Source organism: Aythya fuligula, chromosome 3 (genome assembly GCF_009819795.1).
Source record: "Aythya fuligula isolate bAytFul2 chromosome 3, bAytFul2.pri, whole genome shotgun sequence".
In the NCBI taxonomy this organism is placed as follows: domain Eukaryota; kingdom Metazoa; phylum Chordata; class Aves; order Anseriformes; family Anatidae; genus Aythya; species Aythya fuligula.
Window position 1 is genome coordinate 60646662 of NC_045561.1, and position 18771 is coordinate 60665432.

The 18771-nt window shown below is 44.0% G+C and overlaps 2 protein-coding genes across 6 annotated transcripts; both read left to right on the forward strand.

The window, feature by feature from the left end:
• The first annotated feature begins 4944 nt into the window (after window positions 1-4944).
• On the forward strand, window positions 4945-7270 carry SMIM8 (small integral membrane protein 8). 2 transcript variants are annotated; one of them, XM_032185393.1, is made up of 3 exons: window positions 4945-4983; window positions 5666-5807; window positions 6930-7270. In XM_032185393.1, the coding sequence occupies exons 2-3, from the start codon at window positions 5688-5690 to the stop codon at window positions 7086-7088; spliced, it is 279 nt and encodes a 92-aa protein (XP_032041284.1). In that variant the 5' UTR covers window positions 4945-4983; window positions 5666-5687; the 3' UTR covers window positions 7089-7270. The 2 variants fall into 2 exon arrangements, with proteins under 2 accessions (XP_032041284.1, XP_032041285.1); XM_032185394.1 differs by lacking the exon at window positions 4945-4983 and adding an exon at window positions 5027-5074.
• Window positions 7271-8015: 745 nt separating this feature from the next.
• Window positions 8016-17868, forward strand: C3H6orf163 (chromosome 3 C6orf163 homolog). 4 transcript variants are annotated; one of them, XM_032185392.1, is made up of 6 exons: window positions 8016-8347; window positions 8754-8779; window positions 11811-11905; window positions 12472-12579; window positions 14175-14377; window positions 15650-17868. In XM_032185392.1, exons 2-6 carry the CDS (start codon window positions 8767-8769, stop codon window positions 16146-16148), a joined length of 918 nt encoding a protein of 305 aa, XP_032041283.1. In that variant the 5' UTR covers window positions 8016-8347; window positions 8754-8766; the 3' UTR covers window positions 16149-17868. The 4 variants fall into 4 exon arrangements, 3 of the variants coding, with proteins under 3 accessions (XP_032041283.1, XP_032041281.1, XP_032041282.1); XR_004253129.1 differs by lacking the exons at window positions 8016-8347; window positions 8754-8779 and adding an exon at window positions 8826-9614 and having other exon boundaries at window positions 15650-16359; window positions 17657-17667; XM_032185390.1 differs by lacking the exons at window positions 8016-8347; window positions 8754-8779 and adding an exon at window positions 8826-9614.
• Window positions 17869-18771: the final 903 nt, after the last annotated feature.

Here is an 18771-nt window from a genome sequence, read left to right on the forward strand (position 1 = left end):
CGCAGATCAACTTAAGATCAATCTGTAGGTTCTTTGGACTGAACTTCCCCGGCATAAATCCTTCATTAACTTGATAAAAAATTGAGTCCTCTGCTCAAAACATCAAGAATCTAGACAGGGAAAACCCGTGCTGTGGAGGAGATGTCCATAAGGGAGGTGAGGGGGTTTATCCAACATCACCCGACACATCAGGGGCAAAGCTACAGAGCCAGGGTCTCTCATAGCCCAGTCCATTGCCTTCATCTTCCTTAGCTTACTGATTTTAGGCTCTCGCTATTTCGTGCTTATTATTAACTTTTAAGTCCTCAGAACAAGAAATGTGTCCCTATGTAAGCCTCAGGGTACTGCAGTAAGTTATACTAAATGCAGAATTCTGTAGACAATTAAATCCTGCTTAAAATAGACGTGGTGTGTAAAAACATCAGCCTAGATATTTATTTGCCAAGTGACTACAAAAGGAAAAGAAAAGGCTAGATGGAAAGAAGTTCATCTGGATGATTGGAGATTTACATCTGACTTTGGCACAGGCTTTCCGAGTGGCTTGGGACAAATCCCTTTCCTTTCTGGGCTTCACTACCTTAGCTGCCAAACACTCACTTCTCTGAAAGCATCCCGTATAAATTACGTCTTCAGTAGGCTCCGTAACCTTAAGAATGTGTGGCATTCTTTTTCACAGCCAGCAGTGGCAAAATCCCATCTTGTTTTGTGCTTGGGAAAACCACAAACCCCACTTAATAACCCAGCAGCTGCTGAGAGCGCTGCTTTGCCAGCTGCTAATTGCTGTGGTCTCTCCTCCACAGCAGATGAATGTTTTTTGAGAGAGGGCAGACGCAGTTCACTCTTGCCTTTGTTACTTCGGTAAATCATGTAATTTAAAAATAGAAACTCAGAAGAAGCCAAAAGGACTTTAAAAGAAATGGCACCCATATTTCACCCGTGCAACTGGTAGAGCATTTTCCATCAACTTCATGCCAAACAGATAACCAGCAAGTGTTAGAAACGAAGTCATTTGTCCGTGGCTACACTGAGTTTGCAGCTCGTTAGTAGGTACAAGCAAGGCACCAAAACTGGGATTTGATCGGTGTCTCATGCTGGCAGATGGGACACTGCCACGAGGCTGTTATCAAACCCGTTCAACCTTAAAAAAACAAAAACAACCCCTGGTTTGGTAAGACTATATTTTATAACAAGAAACCCGAACTCACCTGTGTGGCTGTGAGCGATTGCAGCTGGACCCCCGTTTTCTAGTGGCATTAACCTCCAGCGGTTCATTTCCCAGAAAGGGAGTCACTGCTCTAAGCCTTGAGAAGGGAAACCGCCCGTCTCCCAGGCAATGCAAACTAACCCAGTGAAACGTGATCGCCTCCTCCAGCACACCCTTCACCCCGAGCCCTAACGTGGCCGCTATCAGCAGAGAGATGCCAGGAAACCCAGGCATTTGTTTAACTTTCTTTTCATCCTTTGAGCGCACTCTCCGGCTGCACACCTCGTGTTTTTAGGCTGGCGGAGGCAGGGTGTCATTAGCTAACATACATGCCTTTTAGCATGATGCTCCTGGCCCCAGAAAAGCCTCCGGGCACACAGCTTGGTGCCCGACAAAAGCCACAACCAGCCAAGCCAAGTTTCATTCGCATCAGTGATTGAAAGGCCAGAGCGATGGCACGAATATTGTCATTACCTGAAGGGCAGTCGCTGCGGGAGCGAGAAAGCTAGAATTTAACTTTAAAGCTAGACTTTATTACAGCATTAAAGGCACCTGAGCAATTACAGAGATGGAAAAGAAAGCTGTAAAAGCCCCGGCAGCCCATTCTTTATTAATCAGAAATGCATGGTTGTGATCGGGTCACTTAAATGTCAAAGTTGTTTAAGTATCTTGTGCCACTGGCTGCTGTATTTCCAACCTAACCAGTACATAAATGTTAGGCACTGCTGCTCCGCGATGTGTTTCGGTATGCGGTGATATTTGTATTTAAAAAGACAACTCTAAGGTGCAGAAAGTCAAAAAGCACACAGATTACGGAGACAGATGGATTTTATTCTGTTAAACCTACGAAATTCCTGCCCTCCAGAGTCCTGCCAGGAGCTGCGTTCCCTGACTCCAACTTGAAGGGTGCCCAGCTCTGAGCAACAGAAAAATCCCACCTCTGTGAATGTTTCTCTGCCCCTCCTTTTCAGGAGAAACTGGCTTTCTCCTTCCAGAGGGGATGGTCTGGGTTTTTGTTTTATTCTTTTCCCAACTGGAAACAATTTGCCCACTCCTTAATGAAAGTAGAGCCCAACTGAATGTGTTTTCTCTTCTGTATTGAATTCAGTTCAACAGACTTATAACCTTGATCAGTAGCTGAAGAATAACAATTGCTTGAATCTTGGCTGGCAAGCATGGCTGGGGGATTTTTCTGTCTCCTAGAGACAAAGCTGGTTAACAAGTGTTTTAACAGACACATACATAATGCTATGAAACACAAAAGATTCCCTTTAACAGATTCTCATTTTTAAAGAGTTTATTGCCTTCAAACTATTTTGCATCACCAGTGGTAGGGGCCCAGCAGAGGCATGCTGCTGTCTGAAAACTCTGCTTTCTTTCAGCGAGGATGAGACGAATGAGCAGCAGCCGCTGAAAGGGCTCTTGAGACTGACACGAGCTGAGCAGCGCACACAGAGAGCTCTCAATGGCACCTCTGTCTAGCTGCACATCGGTTTGTTTCTTCTTCAGCATTTATTTCCTCGATATGAGTGAAATTATTGTTCCCCTTGCCATTAACAGTGACTAAGGCAGAGGAAGTACCTGTAATTCCCAATTTTTTGCTTTTTTCCTTCCCACCCACTGTCCTTTCCTCCAGACTTGTTTAGCTTTTTCTGCCAAAAAAAAAAAGGTCCCAATTGCCAGCTCTAATTAAAATATAAACTCACAGTGTCTAAAACATTGCAAAAAGCAGGCAAAACAGGCATGCATTTACACAGTACTCAGTCACGTATAAAAATCCTAACAAATTCATGGTGTAAATTGCCTCTCTCTGCAAGTCACACCCGTGCTGAAGTCCCAGTGTTTATACAGAAGGAAGAATTCTGTGTCCCTGGCAGATCTGTAGCCGTGTGTCTCTAAAACAGGGCGAAGCTTATCGGCAGCTTGAGGCATCCTATCTTCATTTGGAAGACAGCGCAGAGCTCTCCCCTTTGTGTGGCACTTGAAAGGAGTAGGAGCTGTGAGGTGAATCAGCAAAGGCGCAGGCCGCCGTGCCGAGTGCTGCATTAGGCTGGCTACTGCATGCTAACCATGTCTGCGGGTTGCGCTATCAGATCCCTTCTGTCCTCCACAGAGACTTCTGCGGCTCAAACGATAAGGGGATGCGAGTCTCGGGAAAAGCAGGAGCTGCTATTAAGTTCTGAATGGCCACAGCACACAGCACAATAGGGAAAGCGAAATCCCGAAGGAATTCGCTTAAAAGGAAAATAAATCTCAGTAACAGCCTTGGATTTTGAAAAGGAGGGTTTGTGTGTGTGCGTTGACTTTACAGGAGAGATACTCAGATAATAAGATGATGGCTGACTTGTAAGGACTCAGAAATACCACAGATGTTTACAGTTCTACCCTTTAAAGAACACCTTCTATAAAAAAAGATGCCAGACAGCTTTATAAGCATTGATGGACAGAGCTTTTCAACATCCTGAAGTGTCATACACCAACATAATATTCACACTGCAGACAAAATAAAACACTTTTCCACAGCCATGGAGCAAAACTAGAAACAGCAAGCAGCCCGAGCCTCCCTCCACTGCAGAGCTAATTTGTATATTCAGCACCTGCATAATGCATGCTGAGCACCAGCACTCACACCAAAGCCCAACCCCATTTCTCAGCCCCTCTCTTTGTATGCATAATGCTTCATCCCAAAACTCATCCTATGGAGAACAATTTCCCTCCAGTCAGAGGTGTTCTTGGTACAGTGTGTGCTTTCTTCCCCCATCAGCGATGTCTGTGGGACCTACCTGCCCCTTATAGGAAAGATGGGAAGCGCCAGAGAAGTACCAGCAGCCTAACAATCTGTCTGCATGGCCAAGTGGCTGCACTTTCTGGCATAAACCCATCCTACCACGACCTGGAAAATATTATAATGGCCCAGGCTGACTTTGAGACAGGAGTTTTATCTGCATGGATGCGGTCAGTCAATGGCGTGACCTGCTGTGAAGGGGTGCATGTGCTGATAAGGGAGCATGTCTCATGGTGGCGATGTAAAAGTTTTGTGTCCCCACGTAAAACGTGTCGATTACTTTGGAGATCTATGCAGAATGTCTCCTGCAGTACTGTAAAAACTCTGATTTACCTCAAGAAAGCAAGATACCCCCCAAAACACAAGGGTCATGTTAAAACTTGGTATTAGCTTCTTTAAATTACACATGAACCAAAACAAGTGAGAGCAATCATCTTCACTCAGAGTGACTTTTTTTTTTTCTACTCAGTGGTTTCTGAACAAAATCAGCTGTGCGGCATATGGTGCCAAAACAATAGCTATGAGATTAGCAGATGGTATATTGTGAATTAAATGTTGACAGAAAACACAGATATTAACCACTGAATTCTCTCCTGATACCAAAACTTCAATGTTAAGCATCACACTGCATTTCTGCCTGCCTATTTTCACCATGGAAGCTTAATATGGATAATTTTAACAAAACACCGCAGCGCAGTGCACTGGGGTGCCCAAAATCTAAATTGTGGATCCAAATAACAGAAAGGGGAAGCTTTAATCAAAACTTTATTTTTTTTTTTTCCTGCTCAGACGGACTGCACTTCCAGAGGCACGTGTGATTCCCGATCGGGGCGATAGAGGGGAATTTGGGGAGGGTTTGGGGCCGCCATTTTGTGTCCCCCCCACCCCAGCCCTCAGGGGACGCGTGGCGGCCTCCGCCCCGCAGGGGGCGCGAGCGCGCATGCGCGCCCCGCTCCCCCCTCCCGCCCCGGGAGGGCCCCGGCAGCGGCGGGAGGTGAGCGGTGGGGGAAGGGCGGGGGAAGGTGGCCGTTAACGGCCGCCCGCCGCCGCGTGAGGGGCCGCTGAGGGGCGTCGCTTCCAACAGGGTTTTTATTATTTTATTTATTTATTTTTCTTGAGAAGACCCTGGCCGAGGGTCTGGTGGTGGCCTCTCGCCGAGTCTGACGTGCCCTTGTGCTTGGAAATGAGACCGGGGGCTCCTTGGGGGGGGGGGGGGGGGGCTGGCTGCCTCGCTGGGGTGGCCCCACACCGGCTGTCCTGTCACCCGTGAGATTAAAAAAATAAAAAATAAAACAATCTGCCATGACACTGTTTCTCGTGGCAAAGCTCTTTCAAGGTTCTTTCGGACTGTGTTTTGTAGGCTGGTGCTAGGGGTGCAGGTAGCTAACGCGTTAGCCAAAGGTAAGAAACAAAAACAAGCCCAGGCATGCATTTAGTATATAAAACTACACGCTGCCAGAGGTGTGTTTTAGGATGTGCAAATTTGACAAGATTGAAAATCAGTGTGCTTAAGCAGGGAATCTTAGACCTAACACCAGAAGCAGTCAGTATTACGTAAACACATTAAAATTCACAATGGAAGAAGACAAGCTAAGCAGAGTGAGCAGTCATGCTCAGTGTATTTCTATTATTATTTCTAAAATGCAAATGACGTTTATTTTTCGTTCTGTTTTTAGGAAGTGTTCAACATCAATTACAATGTCTTCCAGTAAACCTCTGAATGAGAATGAAAAACCCAAAGGGAGGAATCCAGGATTGAGGGGTGTTCAGACAACTATGTTGTTCCGAGCTGTGAACCCCGAGCTTTTCATCAAACCTGTAAGAGGCTTATTCGGAGAGAAACTAAATGTGCTTAGAGAGACACGTTTGCTTTAAAATAATAATTGCAGTGCTTTGTGCATTATATAACTCTCTTGTTATGCAAACCACCCAGTAACATAACTAAAAATATTTTTGCTTTTTTTCCACTCTGATTGTTAAGAGCCCAGAATTTGCATTGTTTATTCCAGCTTTTATTTCACTATTACGTTGTCTGATTATTTAGTACCTAGTTGAGTTACTTCAGGAAGAAAATAATTTGTCACTACTCGTGATTTGACGGGTTAAGTCACAGCAGTCCTTTTTAATATTTGAAAAGGAAGAAATTAGAAAATGGAAACTTTTTGATATGAAAGGAGGGGCTTTTGGGTAGCTTTTCATTATTTTGGATTTTTCTTTTTCTCTGTTTTTAATATGCCAAAAGTTTCAGGAATCCAAAATTCTGGTGCGCTTTCTTATATCCTTCATAAAACTCTATTACCGTCCATGTATATGCAGTTTTTCTTTCATTTATTAAATGAGTTAATTTAATTGTTTGTAAAATAGTCAGTTTCATCTTGGTTGACCAGAGGTAGCATAAGTTATTTCACACATTTTGTTGGACTGAGTCACCTGGTTCTGTGCTGTTAGAAAATCTACTAGTATTGTTAGCTCTGATGAAATTTTGTGCACATAATAAAAATAGATCTGGTGATGATAAGTGATTTGTTCTAGAAAAATGTAATCAAGGTTACTTGGCAGGAGTGGAGTGTGTTGTCCCAGCAGTATATCCAGATAAATTCTGGTAGAGGTCTGTAGTAGTTACCCTTAGAAATTGGCTGTGGCCAGTTCATCCATGCTCAAGCAGCACAGGGACCTGTGCACTGGCAGTGGGATGTTCTGGGATGTTCCAGAAATGGAGAGCCCTCTTTTTTTCAGAGGGAATTCATTGTGCCTTGTGAAAATTGTGTCTCTCTTCTTGCTGCTGATCAAAGCCATTTGGAGTAGTCTGAAGGAAGGCATGGTAATTGTTGCAGACATCACAGTAGTTCACTCTTTGATTTGTAAGCTGAGATTGAAGAACGTAATGTTTGTGGTGAATGAAAAATGTAATTTAAAATGCATTTTTTTTTTTCTTGTCAGAACAAACCTGTGATGGCATTCGGGCTCGTAGCAATTACCCTCTGCGTGGCCTACCTTGGTTACTTGCACGCAACAGCAGAGAATAAAAAGGAGCTCTATGAAGCAGTCGACAGTGAGGGGTCCAGATACATGAGGAGGAAAACTTCCAAGTGGGACTGATGACGTAAGGAAGGAAAGAAGCAAAGTGTTCACAGAACTTTTCGAGGCAACTACTGTTTTTTCATCTCCCCACTAAAATAATGCTTAAATATCTCTGTTGGCATTTAATCCAATTGAGGTGCCATTATAAAATACTGCGCCTGTACAAATAAATTGTAATTATGATATACACACACATAAAACTGGTTTTAAGAATTGTCATCTGCAATCTCCACAGTATGTTAGAAGAGACACGATTAACTTGGATGTGCAGTCTAGACTGGTAAATGCCTCATAAATTCATATAATGGTTCAAGTCATTTCTCTTTCCTTAAGTGAAAGCGGGGCTTTGTCTTTTATTTTTTAAGCACGAGGATATAGTGCACTGTGTGAAAAGCAAAAGTTGGTCTCTTGACCTGCTGACAGTTGATAATGGCAGTGCTAAAAGTAAAATAATTCTAAAGCAAGAGAGATCTGATAGAGATCTTTATCAAATGGTGCCTCTGTGAGGGTGGCTGCAGGGCAGGTAGTAGTTGTGGTGTTTCCTTAGCACGTGAGGCTGCCCAGCATGAGCTTTCCTGCTTCCCTTCGCCTTGAGCCAACTGTACGGGTGGGTACTTTCCTGCTGCAGCATTGAGGCCTTCTTCGCTTCTCCAGCGACGTCGGTGTGTCAGAAGCTTCCTAGGCAGAGCACGTGGTGGGAGGCTGCGTGCCAGGCCGGGCCCTTTCCACCTCACACCCTTACTACTGTTCTGGTCGCGTTTTTTCCGTTCAGCAACTCTTATTTACACCGTCACCACAGGTGGCCAAGAACTCGAGAGTCCTCCTTGTTGAACCCTTCTGGCCAAGGTGGCTTCTGTCAGGCCAAAGAAGAAAGAAGATGTGAAGGGCATCTGCTTTCCTGTTCTGGGACTTGTTTCTGTTTTGTTTTGTTTGGAAAGTGGTTTGTTTGTGTTGTGTTTTTTTTTTTTAATTGAAGATAACAAAAAGGTGACCAGCTGCCTTGAGGTACAGCGGTAGCTCTGTGGGATTTCTCTGTCTCCATCTAAATCCTTTGTTTTGAGCCTCGCTGTTTTTCTTCCTGCCCATGTTTTATAATTATCGGTATCCAAAGTTCAGCTTGGCCTTGGTTTAGCTGCTTCCCTCGCAGGAAGGGAAGTGAGCTCTGCCTTTGATGAAGCTGTATAAAAGCATTTTGCAGCCTTTAAAAGCATATTCCCCTTCGTGAGCCTAGAAACATCACAACAGCAAGGCTCTGGGACATATCCAAAGGCTTGCAGGTGAGCAGACTACCTGCCTTGTGATGGGTGAAAGAATTTCCTGGTAAATTGATTAAATACCCAGAACTATCAGATGCTCTGCATAACCTGTAAAATATGTTTTTGGGGGTAGGATGTGATGGATCATTACAAATAGCCTTGTAAAAAGGGTTACACAGGATTTTAGCTCCCTTCAGATCATTAAAATTCACGAGTCTTGTATGTTTGGTGGCCAGACTGGAGGAAGGATTAATATTGAGACTTGTTCATATTTTCAAGTATCTTCTCTGTATTTATTTGTGGTAGCTGTTGCACAGGTGACTCTTAATGCTATTTATGCACATAAAAACTGTGTGTGAATTGGGATTTAAGTGAAAAAAATACACCAAACAAAACTACATCAGTAACAATTTGTTCACTTTAACAGGACAGTTCCCCTTATGCATCTGGAGGGTAAGTAAACAGCACTGATACAGCCTCTTTTGCCCTGTTTCTCCCTGTTTTCTCCTTGTTTTCTCTGTTTTCTCCCTGATTCTGAATTTAGTTTTCAGTATAGCAGTAAATATTTACAAGGCATGATAGCTGGCTTGACAGGAACTGCAACAAAATGATTTCCTGGGCAGAGGCTTTTTCAGCTTTTGCCAGTCCCTCATCATCTCTGCTTTCACATCTTTACCAGTAAGGGCAACAACACGCTATGATTAAAACATCTGAAGCAGTGGCTGTTCTTCTGCTCCTCAAACCTCCTCCGAGGACACGGTTTGTTCAGGAATCGTGGAAATTCGACAACGAAAAAAGGCACTACAGAGCCTGAGCCCGCTGCCGGAGCTTTGTGAGCACCGAGTCCCGCCTGGTAACAGTTGCTACGCCTCGGGGCTGAAAGGGGTCACCTCATACCAGCCTCCCTCATCATCTGCCTGCAGCACCCGCCTGCCACCGAGCTCTCAGCATGCGCGAGTCTGAATCTGAAGGCAAAAGCTTCATATAATACAAAACACCAGCCGGTGATTTGTCTCCCTTCTCTGGCTTGCGTGTTGTCTGTAGCAACAAGAAGCGTTTCGCCTGCGAGCAAGAGATCTCTCTGGAGCAGAGCCCTGGTGTTTTCGTGAGTGTGTTACAGAAAGATCTTAGAACACCACAATGATTAGAAGTCCGGATCTGGAGTCTTTTGTTTGTTGCGCTGTATGTTCAAAAATAATACCACCGCCGCCTTCTAACGCCACTTTTGATCGGATCCGGGAGTATAAGCCCTTCAGGACACGGTATTACACTCATCGTGATATACTGGGTGAGTTTCTGAATTCCTTTCCTGGCGAGCTCAGATTTAGGAAAACTCCAAGTGTGGCAGTATCCACGTGTTGTTGAGAGTCCTGAAGGCACCCGAATCTTGGTAAGGAAACTGCACTGACCTCCTGAACATAAATAAATGCTGCGTGTTCAGAGGGAGGCGGGGTCAGCTGTCCTGTGGTGCATGAACGCACTCAGATTTGTGCATAATGAGGTGCAAAACAGAATTCGCTGTAAGACTTTGCAAATGTTTTTCAAAGCTCACATACTTTGGAAAGAACTACGCCTGTCTGGCATTTGCAAAGATCATCCCCTCATCTTTCAACAGGACACAGCTGGGATGTTTAAACCCGATTCCTAACTTCTCACACCTGATTCTGGCAGCTGACCATCGCTTGAGCCTCTAAAGAGCCCAGGTTCAAACTGTATTTAAGTCAACAAAGAGTTTTGATGGAATAAGGACCAAAAATATCCTTCATCTTGCTAGTTTTAGCATAGTTATCCTAAATCTCCGTCTTCTGTTACACATTGCACAACTTGAAAAATAAAAATAAGCATAATTATTGTCTTAATTTTTGGAAAGAGGTAAGCAGCTGACAAACCTCTCCGAAGCATGCTGTGCTGATAGGAACACGCTCCAGAGCTGTGGGTTGATTTTTCTGGCACCACAAAATGAGGAGGGGAAGCGTGTGGCGGGAGTCCCATGTCTGAGGATCTAACAGGAGCCTGCAGCACCTTCATACGCTATGCCGAATTATCCTAGAGGTTTCTGATCACTGGTGTAAAGTTTTGTAGAAATTATATTGTGCATTTTAATCACCGTGTGGTGCACAAGGAGTATGCTTGGTTTGTGCTTTAAACAATGCCAAGAAATCATCGATCCGTGTGCTGAGAGCCCCAGGGACTGGGTGAATGCCGGACATTCCTCAGGAGACAAATCCTCAGCCCTGTGTTGACATACACAACGTAAACCACATGCAGAAGGCCACAGAAAGTCTTCTTAGGTTATTTTCTCGCTGCTGCTTAGCGTATCGGACTGGGGCAAAGCGATGCAGGCAGGGCCCAGCATGCTCGGTAAGGTTTCTGCCTTGTTGGACTTGTTCAGTTTGCTGATTGCAGTCACTTGGCCCCTGTGCCCCATCCTGCTGCCATTCCGCGTGTGCTTCATGTGAGCTCCACAAAAGGGCTCTGCCCACCCAAGAAGCGGAGTGGGGAAGAAGACTGATGTCAAGACTCAGCCCTCCAGTGGCTGTTTGAGAGCTTGGTCTCGTGGCTCTGGTGCTTTTTCGTTCTTCTAATAACGCAGGGTAACAGTATGTGACTCTTAGCTCCACTAAGCACGGAGAATGGGATCCAAAGCAGTGCTCAGGCCAGGCACCGAGTAGGAGGGGAGGATCTGAAATCCCACTTTTGGGGGGGAGTTTGGGGTTACAGAAAGTCAACTTTACCCACTTCCCTCTGCAGCAGCTTCTCCTCTGGGGGGCAACCACCAGTGCTGAAGACCATTCTTTAGAATACGTTAGAAGAGCTACCTACTTTCTTTCATAGTGTGTCTGCAGCAAGAGATGGTGGTGCTGGTATTTATTTTATTTAGACTCCATCTGTATTAAAGGAAGCAGTTGGTGTTTTGGACCCTGTGAAGCAGCTTGGCACGCTTCCATGCTGCTCCAGTCCCCCTTTGCAGAAGGGATTCACTGTGCTCCCGCAGCACTTGGTCTTCCTTGGGTCTTGTCTTGCATGAGCACAGCAGCCTCAAAGACAGAGAAGGAGTTTTGTATGTGCATGCCCTGTTCCAAACACCCAAAAAATGTCCACCTAGGAATATTTGTCATGTGCCCCAAGGAGTGGCACGAAGGCACCTGAGCACCTTCCTCAGCTTTGAGAAGTTCAAATTAGCACCTTCAGAAAGAAGACTGAATTATTCTGAAGTCCTGTGCCAAGGACCTAAGTCTTTTTGTGTTTCCTATCCTAACCCCATGGGCAAGGCCCTTTGTTAAAGCCAAATTTCTATAATTACATTTGTGGAACTACACAAGCAATAATATATTTACCAGTACATAAATATATGTGAAATGAAAGTGCTTGGGTTTCAGCCTTTTAGTGTTGTGGTGTTTATCTGTGGGACCAAAGGGGCCAGGGCAGAGTTTTCAGCATCCATTTGTTTACTGAGCATGATTCGCTTCTGTTGGTTGTACAGAGATTGGAGCGAGCATTCAACAAGAGCAGCATGAAAGGAAGGAAACAGAGATACAAGAGCGCATCGAAAAAATGAAAGCTGAACTTTGGTCTCAGGTAAATTAAATTGCACCATTGTCATTTAAATGACAACGATGTTTTGGAATAATTGCTCTAGCATAAGGACAGTTAATAGAGACCTCTGAGGTCACTCCTACAGAGCTGTCATTAATTTCTGCTCATCCTTTGCTCACAGATTTCTCTGTGCACATATTTCCCCAGTTTCTGATCCCAACAAAGCCTACTCTGAATCAACACCAAATTTTACATCTGGCCAGAAAACGGCCTTTAAAAAGCACAAAAGTTAATGGTTGGTAACGCTGTTCCCCACAGTGCTGTGTAAGACTCTGAAACTGCCCTTTGTGTTATACGTACGTATGGTGGCAGCTCAATGCTATTGCTGTTGAGCACATTTTTAACAAGATGTTAAAATGTTAAATGAGATGCTCTTATTAAATTGCCAGAGGGGCCAAAATGCGCTTTGCTGTCTGGCTTTAAATTTAACTTGCCCTGATTTTTTAAAGAGAAAATACAGAACTATTGATTACATAACCTCTGCTTTATCTTAATAGGACATTAGTAGAGCACGAGCAGCTATACTTACATAATAACTTCTTTTAAAGGCTGAAATGCACAAAGAAGATGCAGTGGATAAAGCTCTCAAAGAGGCAGCCGCTAACCACAATACATTTGTACAAGACCTTAAACAAAAACTTGGAAAGGAAATAAGGGTATGAACTGCTTTGCTTTTATTATCTCGGAAGTAGCCATCATGACAAAATCATTTTTTGACAACCAGGAATGTCATTCCACGTTAAAATATACGTATTTCTGATGCTTGCCATACCCAAGACCTTCATTCATTTGAGGTTTGAACTCCAACGTCAGGTGAAGTGGTTGGCCTGAAAAATGACTGGGTTTCCTTTGTGCCAGGTGGGATGTGAGCTTGGGCTAGCTGGATTTTTAGTTCAGTTTCAGCATGTTTCACTTTTTTCTGTAATTGAATGAAGTTTGTGGGCCCTGTCGGAAATTTCCCATACTACGGCCCTAGCTGCTTAAGCTGATGAGGTGCCTGTTAAAGGGCAGTTAAATACAGGCTTAACTTTAACTCTGTTCTGAAGCTTTGTACCTGTAAAGCTAGATATTTATCTGATTTACTGAACTTGGAGCCTAAATGGTGCGGAGGAGAAGGAAAACTGCTAGCATATGTATATTTCTAAATTAAGCACACCAAGTGCAGCTTTATATTTCTATATACACTTAGCACATGCTTTATATGGCTCTTTGGATGTCTGGGAGAAGACTCAAAGACACAGCATCCACGAGCTCCTCGGCCAGGCACTGCTCAGCACCTGCCAGTGGATGAGGTGCCCCCAGGGAATCGCTCGCTGGAGCGTTTTCCTTCGGAATTTTATCGTGTGCAAGTTTCTAAACAGCTAGCTGTTTATGCTGCAGACAGTCAAAGCAGTGTGCTTGGCATTTCAAGAGCAAAAGCAGCGAGGTTTACAGTGGTCTGAAGTTTCTGGCAGAGTTCTTTTTATGGAGCTGCTTTCCAAGGCAGCTCTGTCTTTTGCTGTCACAGCACTTGCCAACAATAGTTGGCAGAGGCTGGGTTCCTTGTGTTTAACCATTCAATTACTTGCCATAAGCCTATTACATATCTTTGCAGACCTGAGTGCTCAGGGTCTGAACATGAGCTTTTTTTTTTTTTTTTTTTTTCCCATACAAACAGTACAAGTGCAGAGCAGAGGCAGAATTCTACAGCTGAAACAAAAAATCTATCAGTGCCTTTTAGTGCCTTAAGCTGAACGCATGGATGATGTGGAATGATGCTCTTAAGGACAGAGCAAGAGCGTTAGTGCCCTGTTTGCTGGAGATCAAAGATGCAGAGAAGCACTTTTAATGCCAAGCAAGGCATTACACAGATATCCAATGGGACTGATGTGTTGAGGGGGGCTGCGTGGAAGCAGAGGGCATGAAACTGGGAAGCTTTGTGGAAAGCATGGTACTAAAATGGCAGTTTTCACTTCCAGATCTGGCACCAGGCAGTCATAAGGATACCCGAACGTTTAAAAACATTTAAAAAACAGCCCCAACATTTTATTTGGGTTGCATGTATTGCAGTGTGTTAGTTACTGTTACCCCTGTTACACCACAGTCCTGAGCTGCTGACTAAGCTCTGGCCACTCGTAAGCTAAGACCCTGCAAGGAGGCACTGCACTTGCCCTGTAATGTTTCCCTGAAGGCTGTTTGTTGTTTTGCCGGGCTTTGCTTGAAGACGACTGAACAATCCTGCCGCTCACACCTACTTTTCGCTTTACTCAAGGAAGCGGTGAGGAAGGCGAAGGCAGAGATGCAGCAGTACATGGAGGAGCAGCAGAGGAGGGAGGCCGAAGCTGCAGAGCAGCGCATGGCGCACAGGCTGCGGTGCGCCCTGATGGAGTGCGCGCAGGAGAAGATTCAAGCAGTGGCAGAAGCCAGGAAGCAGGAGCGGGAGGCAGCACTGAACGAAGCAGCCAGGCATCACAGGTGCTTTTAGTGTTTCCCCTGACTCGGCTGGTGGATGTGCTAAAGGAAACAACAAAAAATTCGTCAGTGTAGCAGGTCTTCTAGGAAAAGATCAATAGACTCTTCAGAAAAAAAAAGCTACTTGGAAATATCAAGTGACTAGCAAGAGTCCTAGGCTCTCTCTGCCTCACTGACTCCATGTAAAAGTGAAACGTATTTTTATTCCTAAATGCAAGTATCCTAAATCAAATTGAGGACCCCAAAGTTTTGCTTTTTATATCTCATTTGCAGTCAATTGGAAATGGGTCATGTGCCTGTTGTGCCATTCTTGACAACTGTGCAAAACTGGAGGGGAAAAAAAAAGTGTTTCTAAGGAGATCTGCAGGGTGGAGCAGGATATACAAATATAGAAAAAGTTTTGTGAATCAAACAGTTTTGATTTTGTAATAGTAATACACCCCAATACACAAAAATGAATGCATTTCATTTTTGAGAGCACAAATGACAAAATAACTATAGTTTCATAGTGAAAAGATTGGTTCTTCCAGAGTGTTCCATTTTAAGATTTTTATTTTTTTTTTTACTTTTTCTGGACAGAGTCACACTCAAATTTTGATCCACTACATAGTACCTTCATAGTACCTTCATTTTCACTATTAACACCTGCCCTTCCTGGCAGAGAGAAATCACATTCTGCATAAACTAGTTAGCCTCTTTAATTCTCATGTTAGTAGAACACCAGCTCTGGTGAACAGCACCCGTAATATTTTGGCTTATACATTCTGCCCTTTATTACTGACCTGCTTGTACAAAAATGTTGTCAGGACAACCTAATCAAAAATTGTGGATGAATCTGTAGTCTAGAAATCAGCTCTCAGATTTCACTTCAAGATAGCATTTTTACCGTGGGGGCAGAACTGCTAAATCTCTATTTGAAAATTAGTGTGAACTTAAATGCCAGCTCAAAGAGAGACCTGAATGAAGCATGTAACACTAGTCCTTTCAGTTATATTTTTCATCTGGAAGTAATCGTGATTAAAATATCACTGGAGGCAATTGCAGAAACAGAATCTTCTGCAGCTGGATACCAGCTACCCTTCTCTATTACCAGTGTCCTTCTTTTACACTGTTTTGTTACATAAATTCTGATTTCATGTATATTTGTAGTCGAATAAGAAAGGTTTTTAGGATAGACTTAAATTGTTTTCTTTTTAATAATATTTAATAGCAGGTGTTCTCTGCCATTTTTCTCTTCCTTTCTTCCTTTTTTTTTTTTTTTTTTTTTTTTAATAGAAAGCACCTAGAGCAACTCAAAGAAGAAAGCCTGTTAGCTGAGGCACTGTATCGTAAGAGAATAGATCAATTAAACAAAGAAAAATGTAATGAGATGAATATTGCCCTGAGCATCAAACAAAAAGAGAATCAGATTGAGATTGAAAAGCAGCTCAAAGAAGCAGAGATCCTACATCTTGATGAGCTGGAAAAAGTGATGGCTACGCTGAAAGCAGCAGAAGAACAGGTAAAGACTCTCATGCAAAAGCTGGAAAAGATGACAGCGTGGAAGGACAGCCTGGAAAATGAAATACAAGCAACAAGAGAAGCTTTTCAAAAGTATATTGATGCCACATTTCCTGACTTGTCCCCTGGACAAGCGGATTTTATTCTGCCTTTCAGAACAACGTTGGAGCAGAGGGACACCCCAGAAGAAACAGAGGGAAGTGACAAGGAATGTGAGAGAAGGAGTAGTGGAAGTGTGAGATTCACAGCTGTGGGTAAAGAGAACTTCAAGTAGGTGATGCTGAAAAATAAAGTCATGTCAGTTCAGTGCATTACGTGAGCGTGGTTGGAATGATTCAGAGAAAAATAATCAGGAGCGATAAGCCTTAAAAATTATCCATTAATCTCTCATTTACAAATGCTGTGGAAGAGGTTAGAACATGTAGCACCTGAAGAAGTTCCCACTGAATCCTTCCTTCCTGAAGAGAGTCCAGAAAATCTGTCTCGTAGTGAAGCATCAGCACCAGGGCTGAGGACTGGTGGCTCTGCCCTGGATACTGATGTATGGAGTCACACAGACAAGCTTTGAACACTTGTGGCTTTTGTTATGAGATTTACATGGTGGTTATTCTATGCAATTTTAATGAAAAACACTCATTATCTCTGGATCCGTTCGTGCCTGGTCACTTGGAGGAGTAAAAACGGCCCAAGGCAGTACAGTGTGAGAATGAGGGTTCACTGGGAGAATCTGATAATTTTCTGTAATTAATTATGCAAGATGACCCAACCCATGCTTCTTCTGTAAAGTGGATCCTCTTGTCTGTTCAGGTGGATTATTGCACAATTTTTGAGCTGTCACTTAGAGGGAAGTGAGGTAGGACAGGTTTAGAGCTCGCCTCCGTTGTGTTGATGAATAGAGAAGACAGAAAGCTGGCAGTCATAAAAAATACATTATGAATGTAGAACTTCTGTAGAACTCCTTGAGAGTGAGCTGAGGAATGAAAACAAGCCGGTCTTCCCCTTTACTGCAGGTGACATGAAGTGTAATACCATGAAATCTGTATGCATCTTGTTTAATAGAACATTTAAAAGACTAATCTGTGCAGCCTTTTTTTCCTCATGCTCAAAAACAACCCCAGAAAACAAAACAAAAAAATAATCTGAGTGAAAATCCATCGCTCTACCAAACCAAGAAGCAAAGACAAATGAAGTCACTGGTTTGTTGTGGAACAGCTTAATTCACATGAAGCACTTTGAGCAGATGTTTGGCATGTTCTGATACTATTTCCAACCTAGCTGCCTATAAAACCTTACCCCACAGAACTGTGGAAGCTCCTTCCGTACAGCTAATGCTGGCTGCTCACTTTTCCTCTTGAAATCCAGATGAAAAGAATCCAAGCCTTGCTTTCACAGTTGTCTAATTGAATGCATAAACTGCTCAGAGCCCGAGATAAAACTCCTGTTTACATCTCAAAGTTCTCCAACAGCCTGAAACACTCCATAAAGTCTCTCAACTGATTTTATAAAAACATTTACATGTGTGATAAACATAAAAGTCTTTTGAAACCGTACCACGAAAATACTCTAACTGGAGCACTAGCAGCTGCTCCATGAAATAGCTGAAGCTGGGGAGTGCTGGCGGGTTAGCTGGCTGGAGGCACATCTCACACACACAGCAGATCCCCACGGACCAGGAGCGAGACCTGTCACCGTGAGTAAATGGGGGAGGCTTTCTGGAGCACCTTGCAGACTCCAAGAGAGGGTGGGTGCTGCCTAGGAGCTGTGGGACTCCTTAGGATGTAGGGAAGAGCATCTCGGGATTGTACAAGGCTTACCATGGCACTTTTAGAGGACAAAACAAAAGATCAAGTTGTTCTGGAGAAGAAAAGTGGTGGGAAAATAGAGAGATAAGGGGGAAAACGACGCTGATCACATGTAAACAGGTTGGTCATGCCTGGCCAAGCCCTGCACCTGATGAGTGCAGCCTGCCCTGTCTTCTCATTAAACTCCTTTGCTAACTTTCCCTGTGTGCATGTGTGTGTACGAAGGTCATCCTGGACCTCTGATCACAGGGGCCGTGTGCCAGCAGCTGGAGAGACTGGAGTGCATATTGCATGGGTACATAAATCAGTGCGTAATCACCAGCAAATATCGAGACAGATTAGCCAAAAAACAGGATGAGAGGTACAGGCACCAAGTGATCAAGAGGCTGCAAACCTGGGCCCGATACTGAAGAGGAACAGAGGGTCTGAAAGTTGGCTACTGAGGAACCAGGAGATGGAAGCCAGTGCCTGAGGAGACTGTGAGAGGTCTGAGGTTTGCTGGTAAGGTTGTAAGCCTGGTCCAGCTACCAGACACGCTGGTTGCGTGCATGTCTGTGCACGAGGCAGCATGAGAAGCAGGGGGCTGGGGGAGAGAAATCGCCCTGTCTTGTAGGGTTAGCCCACTTCTGTCTGGGATGTAGTGGTATGTGAATTGGGTGGTACAGACCAGGACTGTCTACACCATGGTCAGGGCACCCTGTGGTCAGGGCACCCTGTGGGGGGACATCAGTCCTGGGAGCCTCGGCCATCCAGACCAGACCAAGGCCCTGGGAGTGAATTTTCTCACCAGTGTATGTGCAGCACATAACAGCCTGTTGGGCAGTGGTGTTGCTTCTCATTAGCTTTTGGGAAAGGCAAAAAATGTGTGTTTTTTTTTTAGTGCTTCTAAATGTTTAGTTGAAATTGTGATGGCTCTCCTCAGAAGCAACGCGTCCTTTTAAGCCTGCACTGTGTGGAGATGGAAAGAACCACAGCTTGGTGTAAGTGCCAAGCTTTGCAGTATAAATGGACAGACAGGGTAGCTAGCAGGAGGATCAGCGTTGGACCTGGAGAACCATTTGCAATTAACACTATTTGGTATTTAATTGAAATATT

What these genes read in the sequence shown, in the direction of transcription:
- C3H6orf163 (XM_032185390.1), top strand. Translation starts at nt 9,467, where the DNA reads ATGATTAGAAGTCCGGATCTGGAGTCTTTTGTTTGTTGCGCTGTATGT. An exon ending in AAGCTGAACTTTGGTCTCAG is followed by an intron (nt 11,906 to 12,471) that starts GTAAATTAAATT and finishes CTTCTTTTAAAG; the next exon opens with GCTGAAATGCACAAAGAAGA. An exon ending in AACTTGGAAAGGAAATAAGG is followed by an intron (nt 12,580 to 14,174) that starts GTATGAACTGCT and finishes GCTTTACTCAAG; the next exon opens with GAAGCGGTGAGGAAGGCGAA.
- SMIM8 (XM_032185393.1), top strand. Translation starts at nt 5,688, where the DNA reads ATGTCTTCCAGTAAACCTCTGAATGAGAATGAAAAACCCAAAGGGAGG. An exon ending in CCGAGCTTTTCATCAAACCT is followed by an intron (nt 5,808 to 6,929) that starts GTAAGAGGCTTA and finishes TTTTCTTGTCAG; the next exon opens with AACAAACCTGTGATGGCATT.